This window comes from Caretta caretta, chromosome 2 (genome assembly GCF_965140235.1).
Source record: "Caretta caretta isolate rCarCar2 chromosome 2, rCarCar1.hap1, whole genome shotgun sequence".
Taxonomy (NCBI): Eukaryota; Metazoa; Chordata; order Testudines; family Cheloniidae; genus Caretta; species Caretta caretta.
In genome coordinates, this window is record NC_134207.1 from 43,084,187 (window position 1) to 43,099,476 (window position 15,290).

Here is a 15,290-nt window from a genome sequence, read left to right on the forward strand (position 1 = left end):
TGCAGTTGTTTTGCAAAACTAGTGGATAAAATTACTCCCCCCCCCTCCTAAAATAAGAGTAGGAGCAGAATTGATCTCATAATTCCCTCTAGAAGGCAGTCCTTGCTGAAGTAATTGACTCTAGAGGCCACTAAATAAAAGGATAGTATTGTGGTTAAAATATAGGAGTATAGGTCAGAACCTCTTGTCTTTGTTACAGTACAGACTTCTGATGTAACCTTAGGCAAATCACTCTGCTCTTCATGGTTTGGTTGTCTCATCTGTACAATGAAGATGAACAACTATCTCCTACAACTGTTGTGAGAATTTATTAGCAACTGTTAAAATTCTTGGATGGAAGTGATAGCGTCAGTCCCTGCAATACTTTGTGTTAAATTCAACTGCTGGTTACCCAGGGTATGTTTACACTGCAATATAAACCCTTGAGTTAGCAGAATTCAAGTTAGAAGACCATGACCTAGGGCTTGAGTGTCTACACTCATTTGTAACCCCAGGTTAGGAATTGTTGAACCTTGGGTCCCAACCTGGAGCTTTGTGGGATACCAACCTGGGAGGGGTTGCAAGTGCTTTGGAGGATAGGATTAAAATTCAAAACTATCTGGACAAACTGGAGAAATGGTCTGAAGTAAACTGGATGATATTCAATAAGGACAAATGCAAAATACTCCACTAAGGAAGGAACAAGCAGCTGCACACATACAAAATGGGAAATGACTGACTCGGAAGGAGTACTGCAGAAAGGGATCACAAGCTAAATATGAGTCAGTGTAACACTGTTGCGCCAAAAAAACCCAAACAAACATCGTTCTGGGATATATTAGCAAGAGTGTTGTAATCAAGACATGAGAATTTTTCTATCTAATCCATGCTGATAGGGCCTCAACTGAAGTATTGGGTCTAGTTCTGGGTGCCACATTTCAGGAAAGATGTGGACAAATTGGAGAAAGTTCAGAGGAGAGCAACAAAAATGATTACAGATCTAGAAAACATGACCTATGAGGAAAGATTGAACAAAAATGGGTTTGTTTAGTCTGGAGAAGAGAAGACTGAGGAGGGATGTAACAGTTTTCAAGTACATAAAAGGTTGTTGCAAGGAACAGGGTGAAAAATTGTTCTCCTTAACCACTGAGGATAGGACAAGAAGCAATGGGCTTAGATTGTAGCCAAGGTGGTCTAGGTTGGACATTAGGAAAAACTTCCTGTCAGGGTGGTTAAACAAATGGCCTAGGGAGGTTGTGGAAACTCCATCATTGGAGGTTTCTAAGAACAGGTTAGACACATATCTGTCAGAAATGGTCTAATTATTATGTTTTCCTGCCTTGGGTGCAGGAGACTGGACTAGATGGCCTGTTGAGGTCCCTTCCAGTCCTATGATTCTATGACTGTGCCCTCTAAGAATAAACTATATAACCAGCAGATTAATTTTTGCAGCCATTGAAAGAAAGACATGCAACCTATTGCTTTCATACCCTTCACTTCCACAATCAAAACAGAATTTGAGCAAACAGATCAGTCACTTTATGCTAACTAGTCAACAGGCAATGGAAGAGTTTTTCAAAGGCACTAATGGCAGTTATCACTATTTGTGCCTTTGAAAATGTCCCCCAATTAGTCTACTGAAGTACCAACACCAAATCAGCTGGTTGTTCATATCTCTCAGGAAGTGCACAACAAACAAAAATGGACATTAGGAAGCATGATTTTATGAAAGAAAACAAATATCAGAAGTATTGAGCATTTAGGATGTTATCTTTAGAGATGGTGAGCACCTAACAATTCCCATTGAATTCCCATCGAGAGTTGAAAGTGTGAACATCCAGTATATCTCAGAAGCAGGTATCTGCCCATGAAGGGACTAAAGAGCAAGTACTTGGGGACAAGATGAAGGCACCGAGAAGGATTTCAGTGGTGGTGCCATCAAACCAATGGCATACACAAGCAATGTTGCTTTGTGTAATGTGTAATTTGTAAAATACTAAATAATGTTGCTTAGCTGAATACCAGAGTATCAATTGTAAGCTCTTTTGAGCAGGAATTAGGTCTTCTTTTATGTTAGGAAAGCATTTAGCAGATAGTGTATGCTGCCAAGAATAAATAGTAAATAATATTAATGGGGGATTAGCCCAAGTAAAATTTGGCTTCAAGTGTTATTACAAAAAAATGACTACAAGAGTAACCTTAGAACAGTTCATATCCACTCTTTGTGTGTCTGCCAAATCACATCTGCCTAATTTACTGACAAGAATAAGCTTTTCCTATGATCAGGAAGCTAATAGCTACAGGTCATGCTCATGTATTACTTCCAATTAAGAAAAGTTCACAGAATGTATAACAAAGTTACTTATTTAACAAAAACATATCTATAAAATTATCAGTTTAAAAAAAAAAGCAGAACTCAGTCGGACATGTTAAGTCTATTTTTAATATATTTTTTTCCAGGATCTAATATATAAATACAACGGTAGTAACGTGCTCTTCTGATGTAAGCTTGGATGGAATATGTCGAAATCTACTTTCTGTATTTTATATAAATAATCTTCTAAAGTAACCTAGAAGAGAAAAAAAGGGTTAGTATGTATAATGGACACAAACAGCAGCATATGCAATATTATTTTATAAATATCTAAACCATTTTTGACAGTCTATGAATACATGGAAACCATTTTGAGAAATTTTGCCCTTAAAAAATAGAAAAACAAAAACTATTGGGCAGTTAGACACCTGAACCTATATTTAGGCACCTAAATTGGTGGCATAATTTCAGATATATTAAGCACCCAGAACGCCCATTGAATAATAAAAAAATACTACTAATTAACAATTAACTTGGTGCATTACCGTTCATAAACAAACGAAACACAAATTACTCCACCACTTAAAGAGTGCACTGTTATCATACTTACTGTATAGAGAAAGGCAGGAAATGCTTTGGCAGGAACATTTTTACTGAAGGACCTAGCCTGAAAAGAGAAGGAAAAAAAATATTGCGTAGGGAAGTTACCAGATCAAAGTGAACTTCAAATACGGAGTTTTAATGGCTCAAACTGGCAAAATTTATCATGAGCTTGAATCTTTCAGGTTTGAATATACTGCAATGAAGGTACAACTTTCATTAAATAAAAAATCAAGCACCATCCTTCAGCGTACATAGAAGTAATTACAAAACCAAGTGTCTAATATTGTGAGATGCCCGTTACCATTCCTGTGCCTTTTCGCAGCCTTAAACTGTAGGTATAATCAGAAAATTCACTACGTAAACTGGTATATTTTTATTCCACAGATCTGCTCCCCATGTGTTCTGCTTGTTTAATATAAGAAATATGGTTTTACTACTTTTATTCCTGTTAGCAATGTACGACGGGGGCTGACTTCTGGTCTCCACATCATAAGAATTAATAACTTAGGGCAGGTCTACGCCAAAAACGTACGTTGACCTAGCTATGTCACTCAGCGGTACAAAAAATTCACACCCCTGAGAGAGACAAGAGCCAATCTACCCCTCAGTGTAGACACCACTAGGTCATCGGAAAAATTCTTCCATCAACCTAACTACCAGCTGTAACTACAGCAATGGAAAAACCACTTCCCTCACTGTATCAAGTATCTATACGGTGGCACCCCCACGGAACAGCTGCAGCACTGTAGCTATAGCATCTGTAGTGTAGACATAGCCTTAGGATCCGATTGCAGCATTGGAACCGCTAGCTCAGACCTCTCTGTCTGGGCAAAGCCCCACTGATATCTATGGGGCTCTGCATGGCTGTGGGGGTCTGAGACAACAGATCTGACTGCAGGACTGAGCATAAACTGCAGTTGCATTATTTTTAAATCAAGGTGTACAGTTCATTGAACCTAAAAGACAAAGAAAAAATTATCCTTTAATATTTCTTCATTTATAAATACAGGATCAATGTTTTTTCCAAAAGCATTTTTTCTGCTTTTTTAGCTTTAAAAATACCAAGAATATCAATTACTGAATTCCTTGTTTTTCTAAACAGCCCTTTGGAGAACTGGACAAACAGAATGGAATAGTAATAGGCTGAATCTTGAACTACAGCTTTAACAGCCCTCAACTGAAAGGAATAGCCCTTAAATATTCCAAAGAGCAGGATTTTTTATTTTAACTTTTGAGGTTTTAACCCTTAACTAAACCTACAATACGCTTTTGTTGGGTTATATTTACTGGTCACGATGCATGAGCTAGAAAAGGATCCAGCTTGACTTTCCTATGTCTTGCAAGGCTGACAGAAAAACATCTTCTTGCTTGGTAAACTGAGAACATTTGATGTTGAGCAATTGAGAAGCATACAAAGAACCAACAGAAGCCATATTTCCAGAGTTACATTTCCGAATAGAACTATATTTTTAAAAGGGGGGGAGAGAGGGGAAGAAGTGTCAGCAGGACTTAAGATTGTTAAAAAGGGACTGCCTTTGCAACAGGACTTTCACTTGTATTCAGTCCAGTTTTGATTGTTTTCATTGTATTTTAGTCACTAAGCTTTTAAAGAAAAGTCCTCTCTTCACTAGCTTATTTTGCCCTCTACTGGTTATAAATTTAACATTCCCTGAGTATCTGCAGTAACTGTCCTTGCATGAGCATATCACATCACTTAGGGCATGTCTACACTACAAAACTTGCCAGCACGGGTTACGTTGGCATAAAGCCGCCACAGTTGTTATATAGCTTGTGAATGTAATACCTGTCTCCCTGTGTTGGCGGTGTGTATACTCACAAGGAGTGTTTGTGTCGATGCACAGTGCAGTGCACTATGGGTAAGTATGCCAGGGTACAGCTTGCCCCCATCCAGCGCCAAAACTTCCCAAAAGACAGTGCAATGTACAGTGGGCCACAAACCCAGGGTGACTGGAACTGCAGGGTGCTTGTCACCATCTGCCATCTCTGACAGAACTACGGAGTTTGTGGTACTGTCAGAAGCATTGCATGCACAGGATGCATGATCCTCCAATATCTGCAGAGCCACAAGAAGAGCTGCGAGGAATATGACAATTTCCTGGTGGGCAGGTTGCTGTAGGACACAGTGAGAACCATTCAAGATTGTTGGTGGTGTTCATAGAGCAGCTGCAAACAGTGGAACACTGCTTCTGGGCCCGAGAAAGGTGCACTAGCTGGTGGGATTGAATCTTAATGCAGCTTGAGATGATGAGCTGAACTTTCAGACATGCAAGGCCACATTCTGGGATCAATGTGCCGAGCTTGCCCCCAGCCCTCCAGTGTAGGGACCCCAGAATGAGAGCTGCATCATGCTGATGATGCAAAGTGGGGGTCAACATGATTCTACATGGTAGAATTCTTGGGGTGAATTTTTTTTTTTTAAATTAGGAAATTATATTCAAAAAATCCTAAGAAGAATGTTAAGGTTGCAAAGTCAAGCACGCAAAAGTTAGGAAATGCCCACACAACCTTAATTTGCCCCCCTTGTGTGTTTGGATTATGATTAGTGTATAATTACATGATCACATACTGTTTTTTCTACAGAACCCCTTTTTTATTCAGCACCCATGATGCAGAAGTCGGAAGATGTGTAGTGAATGAGGCAGATGACTGCAGGAAGAGAAAGGATGGTCTCATGCTTAAGGAAGTAGAATGCCACTGTGAAAAACTGGATTATATCCCCGCCTCTGCTGCAGAGTTCCTAATCAATACTCGGCAAATCACTTAAACCAAATTTTTCACAGCTGGCCACTAACTGCATGTAACTGCACGTTCTTCATTTTCAGGGTGCCCAATGAAACCAAATCTGGGGCCAGATTTGCTGAAGTGCTGAGCACTCACAACTGGAACTGAAGTTGGTTTGAGATGTGCTTTGAACACTAAGTGCTATAAATACCAAACATCCTGAAAAATCAAGACCTAGGTGTTTCAAATTGGGCACCCAAAATTAATGGACACTTGACAATTTTGACTTTAATTTTTATGTGCCTCTGTTGCCCAGCTGTACAAAATAAATAAATAAATAAAAATAATCATCTCCTCACAGAGATGTTGTGATGCATTCAGATACTATAGTGGGAGCACCATAAAAATTCCCATTAGGGAGTTAATCATTTTGTAGTTCGTGCAGCATTTGTTAAATAAGGTCTGGTGACACACGCCAACTGTGAAGAATAAAAAGAAATATTGAAGACCCATTAATTAAATGAGGCAGGGATGCTGTGGGGAAAAAAAAGGATGTCATCATGTATAATTATGTCATTAAAGAATATCACAATGCATAAGCACAAGGGGGATAAACTAAGGTTGCACAAGCAATCTAAATTCTGGCATTTAACTTTTGAAAGCTTGTCTTTGCACCTTAATGTTCTTTTAATGTAGTATGTACCAACATGCTTTTATAAGCATAGCCTGTATGTTTTATTTTCAATACTTATAGCAGAGAGGTAAGGAATAGGTCTCAGTGCGGCTTCTTAAGTTCGGATCCACTAATTGATCCATGTGAATAACAACCTTTGACAAAGCCGTTGCACAAATACTGAAGTTTGAAACAGTGATCCCAAACAGACTGGCTTGGGGCAAAAACAAAACCAGAGAAACATTGCTGGTGCAGCTCACTATGCATATAGTAGGCAGTTTTCAGGGAAAAAAAAGTTTGGCATGTAAAGGCAAAATCTGAATGCCTGGTAATTATTGCTCCTATGTCCAAAATACACAAAGTAACTCATGCACACAGTCAGTGGCTGTGATCCTGGAATCTGATCTGTGCAGGCACGCCCTTGCATATCCTACATCTCATAATGACATACAATAGAACCTCCAAGTTACGAACACCAGAGTTACAAACTGACCAGTCAACCACACACCTCATGTGGAACTGGAAGTACATAACCAGGTAGCAGGAGACACCAAAAAAAAATAAAAATAAAAAATGCAAATACAGTACAGCACTGTGTTACACAAACTACTAAAAAACCAGAATGTTTAAAAAAAGATAAGATTTGACAAGGTAAGGAAACTCTTTCTGTGCTTGTTTCATTTAAATTAAGATGGTTAAAATCAGCATTTTTCTTCTGCATAGTAAAGTTTCAAAGCTGTATTAAGTTAATATTCAGTTGTAAATTTTTGAAAGAACATCCAAAACGTTTTGTTCAGGAGTTATGAACAACCTCCATTTCTGAGGTGTTCATAACTCTGAGGTTCTACTGTATGTGCAAAAGCTTTCAATCAGTAGTTATACATACACAGAGCTGTCACTAGAAATAGAAAAATTCATGCAAATGTGTTACAATAAAAAGAACCTCCATTCAAAAATTTTTATTGTTTTAGAATAAGTTTTTTGGTGTGTTTATTCTCCAATCAGTGTAACACTACAAGGCTATATTCCTCAAAGTAATTGCGATCTGCACCTTTCTGATCACTTTCAGCAAAGGCGCCCACAACTGAATAGAGGATGGGAGATTGAACTTCTACATGAAGGTAAAAGTGTTTTTAAAATATTTGATACAATAAATAAGGTGCCCAACTAGACACACCATCTAAGACCACATTCTGACAACAATTCTTAACATTAAAATTGATTATATGCTATTAACAAGAAAAGAGGACGCTTACATGTTCTAGATGAATGTGCGCCTGGCTGGCAATGTTGTAAATTACATCTCTCAGATTTTTCTCTTGATTGGCTCTTATGAAATCTTCTTGCGAAACTCCATGCTGAGAGGGAAGAGCAAAAAACAAAACACACGTTTCTGATTAACAAGAGAGTAGGAAAGCCAGAAGCCTGCCTGTCTGCCAGACTACAATAAAAATCTGAAAAACGTTTATGCATGTTTTTAAAGTAGTCAGTAGGAAGCAAAGCTCAGTGAAGGAAAAGACAGGAAAGAGTAATTAACTCTGAATACTTTGTAGTAAGTAGGGATAACTGAGCTAGAATTTGAATTCTGGTAATCTGAAATCAACTTCTTGCATGTCAAGCTAAAAAAACACCACCACCACCACCTGAGGCTAAGCAGGGTAAAAGAAAAAGTTACGGATTAACCCGAAAAACAGCTGTTTGGTCCATGAAGAAAGGCATTGTCTTAGGGCTGGTCTATACTACAAAATGGTACCATGTTTGAACATTTATTGAGAATTGAATTAGGTGACACAATGGTGACCATGATACTGGTTAATGCAGACTAAGACGAGTTTTGTTCAGTATCATGTCAGCTAACTTAATTTATTCACAAGGCTGATTGAACATGGTAAAATTTTATAGTGAAGACAAAGCCACACAGAGGACACAGATTCAAGAGTAATCTGGTGACTCTGACTAGCTGCCAAGATACCTCTCGTCTCTGCAACACTCTCAGTCTACCTTTGCACCCATCTCCGACACCCACTGATGACTGAAAAGTTTCACAGTCACATGCGTGGCTGTGATGGCAAGGACAAGCACAATTCTGTGTGGGTGTGTGTTTGTGTACATAGGTATATGATATTAAGTTATATTGAAACAAAGGTCAGAAAGTTGGAAGGCCCTAACCAGCTGCCATCATGAGTTACTGTTTGGGATCGACATATCAGCCATTTTATGCTTCCGTGCCATTCACATAATACTGATCTAGCAGGAAAGCAAAGCCAAAGGTTACCAAATTTGGAGCTCTTCATTATTCTACACAAAACAACCCAAATTAATATCAAATCAAGGATATTAATTCACATTTAAATGATATTCATAAAAGATTAGTGCATGTGCCTTAAGCACTTCTACAATTAGATGGATTTATATAAGAGCAATGAGAATGAGGTCATAATTTGAAAATGCAAACTGAGAAATTATTAAATAAATATTCAATGCTATTGTCTATAGATTTAGCCACAGACTCATATGAACATTAATGGGATACTTGTGTTTTAATCCTTGTGTCATTGACAATTACCTGTTCCTGTAAAGGGCTGCTGAATTCCAGTGCCAGTTAGGTGTTCTCTCAAATTGTACAACTAGACCCTACGTGCTACAGCAATGAGTGAGCAAATACTTGTAGTTACTATTGAGTTGCACAGAAAAAGCAAGAGTATGACCACAGCACAACAAAGAGAAGGCTAGGGAGCTCATTCTGAAACAAAGGGACCAACACTAGAAAATTTAGGGCTGGGAGGAAGGAACTGATTTCCATTCCATGTGTATTTCTGCACATGAAGAAAAATCCTAAAATGCTTCTGGATTTAATAAAAAAAATTGCAGTGAGCTAGCACTAAAATAAATAAAAATCACTCTAATCATACCTCCCAAAGGAAGCAAAGCAACAAGACCAAGACAAGCCCTGTCACTGAAAGAGCATGCTGGGGGTACTGCAAGCCACAGGAAGTGAACCTTCTACTAATAGCAACTAGGCTCTTTGACATTTACTTTCTGGACTAACAGAAAAGACTATATATCTAAAGCTGAGAGATGCACTTAGAGATACTATATTGTTTGTTCCCAGTCTATACTTTCTTACCAACATACAAATGTCCATAGGAAGAAAGACCTTTTGTCTTTTACTATGATAAGGAGTTGCTCTTAAACAGGTGACAATGCCTTGTGCTTTCCCAATGTGACTGGCTGCATGGTCTGCATGGATATCCCGCACACCTGTATTTGCAGAAATAAAGGTTAAAAACCACATAATCAACAACAGAATAGCCCGAGTGTTACAGCTGTTAAGAATATATTTGCCTCAAACAGCATATGTTTACAGATTGTCCTTGAGACCTAATCTCAGAGGTGAAAGCTAGTAAACTAGCTGACTGATTACTACATTCTGGAATGAGACTTCTCTTAGGACTAGTCTACAATGCATTTTTTGCACTCATGTAGCTATACCAATGTAGCTAAACCAGTTCAAACTCCTATTACAAATACACTACACCAGTGTGAAAACTGACTTGCACTGGTACAGTTTACCCTTGTACATCAGTGTAGTTACATCAGTGCAACCCCTTACCCCTAGTGAACAAGAGACCAGGAATAAAATTTCAGCAATAAATACTAAGCAAAGCCAAAGGAAATTCAGAATTTCTGTCCCAAAGGAAATTCTAACATTTCAACTTTTGATTTGTCCCAAATCTGGACAAAAATTGGGGCGGGAGCAGAACAGACATTTCTAAAAAATGTGATTCAGAAATATTGAATTGTTTGATTTCAACATTTTCTACTAAAACAAAACATTCTGACATTCTGAAATTGAAATGGAGGGGGGGAAAAGGGAAGCGATGTCAAGGCAGACCTCCAAAGCGGGAGATGAAGGATGAGGCATCCCTAGAACAAACAAATTTCCAAAACACAAAATGGGGAACTACCCAGATATCTGTTAGAAAATCAATATGGCAAAACATAAAACATTCAGTAAATTCTTGGAATGTGTTGGGGGCACCTTCTTGTTTCAGGAAGTGGAAGTAACAACCTAGGGGGCACCCATTTTAGTTTTGATTCTGAGCAACAGGGAGGAATTGGTTGCAAATCTGCAGGTGGAAGGGAGGAGTTTGGATGAAAGAAAGCATGAAATGATAGCATTCATGATTTTGAGGAAAGGAAGGAGTGAGAGCAGCAGAACAACAACGGACTTCAAAAATGCAGATTTTAACAAACTTGGATACTAGTAGGTAAGATCCTCTGGGAAGAAAATCTAAGGAAAAAAGCAGTTCAGGACAGTGAGCAGTTTCTCAAACAGATAATATTAAAGGCACATCAGCAAACTATCCAGGAGTGAAGGAAAGATGAAAAAATAGTAAGAAGTCAATATAGTTCTTTAATAACTGAAAATCAAAGAGGAAGCCTACAAATGTGGATAGATTGCTAATGTTGAGTATATAAAAAAAAAATACCACAAGAACATAGGCGCAAAATCAGAAAAGCTAAGGCACAAAATGAGTTACACCTAGCAAGGAACATAAAAGGCAAGAAAAAGAGTTTCTATAAATACATTAGGAAAAAGAAAGACGGAGGAAAATGAAGGTCCTCTACCTAGCAGGAAGGAGAGCTAATAATGGATGACATCAAGCAGGCTAAGGTGTTTAATGCCGATTTGGTTTCAATATTCACTAAAAAAAAATTAATTTTGACCAGATGCTTAACACAATTAACATTAACAACAAGGAGGATAGAACACAAGCTAGCATAGGGAAAAAAATGGGTTAAAGATAAGTTAGATGTAGTTAAGCTGGCAGGGTCTGATGAAATTCACCCGAGCGTAATGAAGGAAACTGTCCAAAACAATCTCAGAACCATTAGCAATTATTTTTAGGAACTCATGGAGGACAGGTAAGCTCCCAGAGTGAGGGAGAAGAGCAAATACAATACCTATATCTTTAAAAATAGGAACAAAGAGGACCTGGGGAATTATAGACTAGTCAGCCTCACTTGGATACCTTGAAAGATACTGGAACAAATTATTAAACAATCAATTTGTAAGCACCTAGAGGATAATAGTCAACAAATTATGCCAAATCAATGTCCTTCTTTGATAGGGTTACTGTCCTAATGGATTGCGGGGCAGGGGGAAGAGGATAACCAGTAGACAGGATATATCTTGATTTTTAATAAGGCTACTGACATGGTCTTATGTGACATTCTTGTAAGAAACAAGAGAAATGTGGTCTAGATGAAATTACTATAAGGTGGGTGCACAGTTAGTTGAAAAACTGTTCTAAGAGTAGTTATAAATAATTTGCTGTCAAATTGGGAGGATGTATCCAGTGGAGTCCTGCAGGAGTCTGTCCTGGGTCCAGTACTATTCAATATTTTCATTAATGACTTGGATAATGGTGTAGAGAGCATGCTTATAACATGTGCAGATGCCACTAAAATGGGAGACTGCAAACACTTTGGAGGACAGGATTGCTAGGCAGAGATGGGCTCCACCTCACGAAGAGAGGGAAGAGCATCTCCACAAGCAGGCTGGCTCACTTAGTGAGGAGGGCTTTAAACTACGTTCACCGGGGGAAGGAGACCAAAGCCCTGAGGTAAGTGGGGAAGTGGGATACCAGGAGCAAGCATGAGCAGGAGAGCACAAGAGGGGAGGACTCCTGCCTCATACTGAGAAAGCAGGACGATCAGTAAGTTATCTTAAGTGCCTATACACAAAATGCAAGAAGCCTGGGAAACACGCAGGGAGAACTGGAAGTCCTGGCACAGTCAAGGAATTATGATGTGATTGGAACAACAGAGACTTGGTGGGATAACTCACAGGACTGGAGTACTGGCATGGATAGATATAAACTGTTCAGGAAGGACAGGCAGGGCAGAAAAGGTGGGGGAGTTGCACTGTATGTAAGGGAGCAGTATGACTGCTCAGAGCTCAAGTATGAAACTGCAGAAAAAACTGAGAGTCTCTGGATTAAGTTTAGAAGTGTGAGAAACAAGGGTGATGTTGTGGTGGGAGTCTGCTAAAGACCACCAGACCAGGGGGATGAGGTGGACGAGGCTTTCTTCTGGCAACTAGCGGAAGCTACTAGATCACAGGCCCTGGTTCTAATGCTGGACTTCGATCACCCCGATATCTGGCTGTGTTTTAAAGAATCCTTATTGAGGTTGCAGGAACAAGCCATCCTGATGTGTTGAAAGAATAGTAAATATGGTAGATGACCAGCTTGGCTTAACAGTGAAATCCTTGCTGATCTTAAACACAAAAAAGAAGCTTACAAGAAGTGGAAGATTGGACAAATGACCAGGGAGGAGTATAAAAATATTGCTCAGGCATGCAGGAGTGAAATCAGGAAGGCCAAATCACACCTGGAGTTGCAGCTAGCAAGGGATGTTAAGAGTAACAAGAAGGGCTTCTTCAGGTATGTTAGCAACAAGAAGGTGATCAAGGAAAGTGTGGCCTCCTTTCTGAATGGGGGAGGCAACCTAGTGACAGAGGATGTGGAAAAAGCTAATGTACACAATGCTTTTTTTGCCTCTGTCTTCACAAACAAGGTCAGCTCCCAGATTACTGCACTGGGCAGCACAGTGTGGGGAGGAACTGACCAGCCCTCTGTGGAGAAAGAAGTGGTTCAAGACTATTTAGAAAAGCTGGACGAGCACAAGTCCATGGGGCCGGATGCGCTGCATCCAAGGGTGCTAAAGGAGTTGGCGGATGTGATTGCAGAGCCATTGGCCATTATCTTTGAAAACTCATGGCTATCGGGGGAGATCCCAGATGACTGGAAAAAAGACTAGTGTAGTGCCCATCTTTAAAAAAGGGAAGGAGGAGGATCCGGGGATCCAGTCAGCCTCACCTCAGTCCCTGGAAAAATCATGGAGCCGGTCCTCAAGGAATCGATTCTGAAGCACTTAGAGGAGAGGAAAGTGATCAGGAATAGTCAGTATGGATTCACCAAGGGCAAATCATGCCTGACTAACCTAATTGCCTTCTATGATGAGATAACTGGCTCTGTGGATGAGGGGAAGGCAGTGACCGTGTTATTCCTTGACTTTAGCAAAGCTTTTGATATGGTCTCCCTCAGTATTCTTGCCAGCAAGTTAAAGAAGCATGGGCTGGATGGACGGACTAGAAGGTGGATAGAAAGCTGGCTAGCTCATCGGGTAGTGATCAATGGCTCCATATCTAGTTGGCAGTTGGTATCAAGCGGAGTACCCCAAGGGTCGCTCCTGGGGCCTGTTTTGTTCAATATCTTCATTAATGATCTGGAGGATAGCCTGGATTGCACCCTCAGCCAGTTTGCAGATGACACTAAACTGGGAGGAGTGGTAGATATGTTGTAGGGTAAGGATAGGATACAGAGGGACCTAGACAAATTAGAGGATTGGGCCAAAATAAATCTGATGAGGTTCAACAAGGACAAGTGCAGAGCCTGCACTTAGGACAGAAGAATCCCATGCACTGCTACAGACTAGGGACCAAGTGGCTAGAGAGCGGTTCTGCAGAAAAGGACCTAGCGGTTACAGTGGACGAGAAGCTGGATACGAGTCTACAGTGTGCCCTTGTTGCCAAGAAGGCTAATGGAATTTTGGGATGTGTAAGTAGGAGCATTGCCAGCATATTGAGGAATGTGATCGTTCTCCTCTATTTGACATTGGTGAGGCCTCATCTGGAGTACTGCGTCCAGTTTTGGGCCCCACATTACAAGAAGGATGTGGAAAAATTGGAAAGTGTCCAGCGGAGGGCAACAAAAATGATTAGGGAGCTGGAGCACATGACTTATGAGGAGAGGCTGAGGGAACTGGGATGATTTAGTCTGCAGAAGAGAAGAATGAGGGGGGATTTGATAGCTGCTTTCAACTACCTGAAAGGGGGTTCCAAAGAGGATGGATCTAGACTGTTCTCAGTGGTAGCAGATGACAGAACAAGAAGTAATGGTCTCAAGTTGCAGTGTGGGAGGTTTAGGTTGGATATTAGGAAAAACTTTTTCACTAGCAGGGTGGTGAAGCACTGGAATGCGTTACCTAGGGAGGTGGTGGAATCTCCTTCCTTAGAGGTTTTTAAGGTCAGGATTGACAAAGCCCTGGCTGGGATGATTTAGTTGGGGATTAGTCCTGCTTTGAACAGGGGGTTGGACTAGATGACTTCTTGAGGTCCCTTCCAACTAGGGTGACCAGACGTCCCGATTTTTAGGTCTTTGTCCCATGTCTCGACCGATGCATGGTCGGGATGCCATTTGTCCCGATATTGCAGCTTCGGCAACTCCGGATGCCTCCCCCCCCGTGCTTCCCCCATGTGTCCCGATATTTTCTTCGTTTCACCTGGTCACCCTACTTCTAACCCTGATATTCTATGATTCTATGACAGGATTAGAATTCAAAGTAACCTCCATAAATTGGAGAACTGGTCTGAAATCAACAAGACAATCAATAAAGACAAGTGCAAAGTACTACACTTAGGAAGGAAAAAATCAAATGCACATCTAAAAAATGGGGAATAACTGGTTAGGTAGCAGTACTGCTGAAAAGGATCTGAGGGTTACAGTGGATCACAAATTTATTATGAGCTATCAATGCAATGCAGTTACAAAAATAGCAAATACCATTCTAGGGTATATTAACTGGAGTATTAGGAGATACAGAAGCAGTTCTCAATCTGTGGGTTGTGGGTCACGATCCCGTTTTAATGCGGTCACCAGGGTTGGCATTAGACTTGCTGAGGTCGGGTTCAGAGCCGAAGCCCGAGTCCTACCACCTGGGGTTGAAGCCTGAAGGCTTCAGCCCTGGGTGGTGGGGCTCAGGTTACAGGCCCCCTGCCTGACTGAAGCTCTTGTGTTTGGGCTTTGGGCCCCTGCACCCAGGTTTGTGGGACTTAGGCTTTGGCCCTCATGCCTGGGGCAGTGAGGCTCCAGCAGGCTCAGGCTTCGGTTCCCTCTCCTCCCCTCCCAC

The 15,290-nt window shown here is 40.5% G+C and overlaps 1 protein-coding gene across 3 annotated transcripts in view; it reads right to left on the bottom strand.

The window, feature by feature from the left end:
- Positions 1–2,402: 2,402 nt before the first annotated feature.
- Positions 2,403–15,290, bottom strand: part of NDUFAF6 (NADH:ubiquinone oxidoreductase complex assembly factor 6) — a 29,236-nt gene continuing 16,348 nt past the window's right edge. For all 3 annotated transcript variants that reach the window (XM_048841259.2, XM_048841258.2, XM_048841261.2), the window contains 4 exons: positions 9,439–9,572; positions 7,568–7,669; positions 2,904–2,960; positions 2,403–2,549 (listed from right to left, as the gene is read on the bottom strand). In XM_048841259.2, coding sequence (XP_048697216.1) covers positions 2,421–2,549; positions 2,904–2,960; positions 7,568–7,669; positions 9,439–9,572 — 422 coding nt within the window. In that variant the 3' untranslated portion in view covers positions 2,403–2,420. The remainder of the gene's footprint in view (positions 2,550–2,903; positions 2,961–7,567; positions 7,670–9,438; positions 9,573–15,290) is intronic.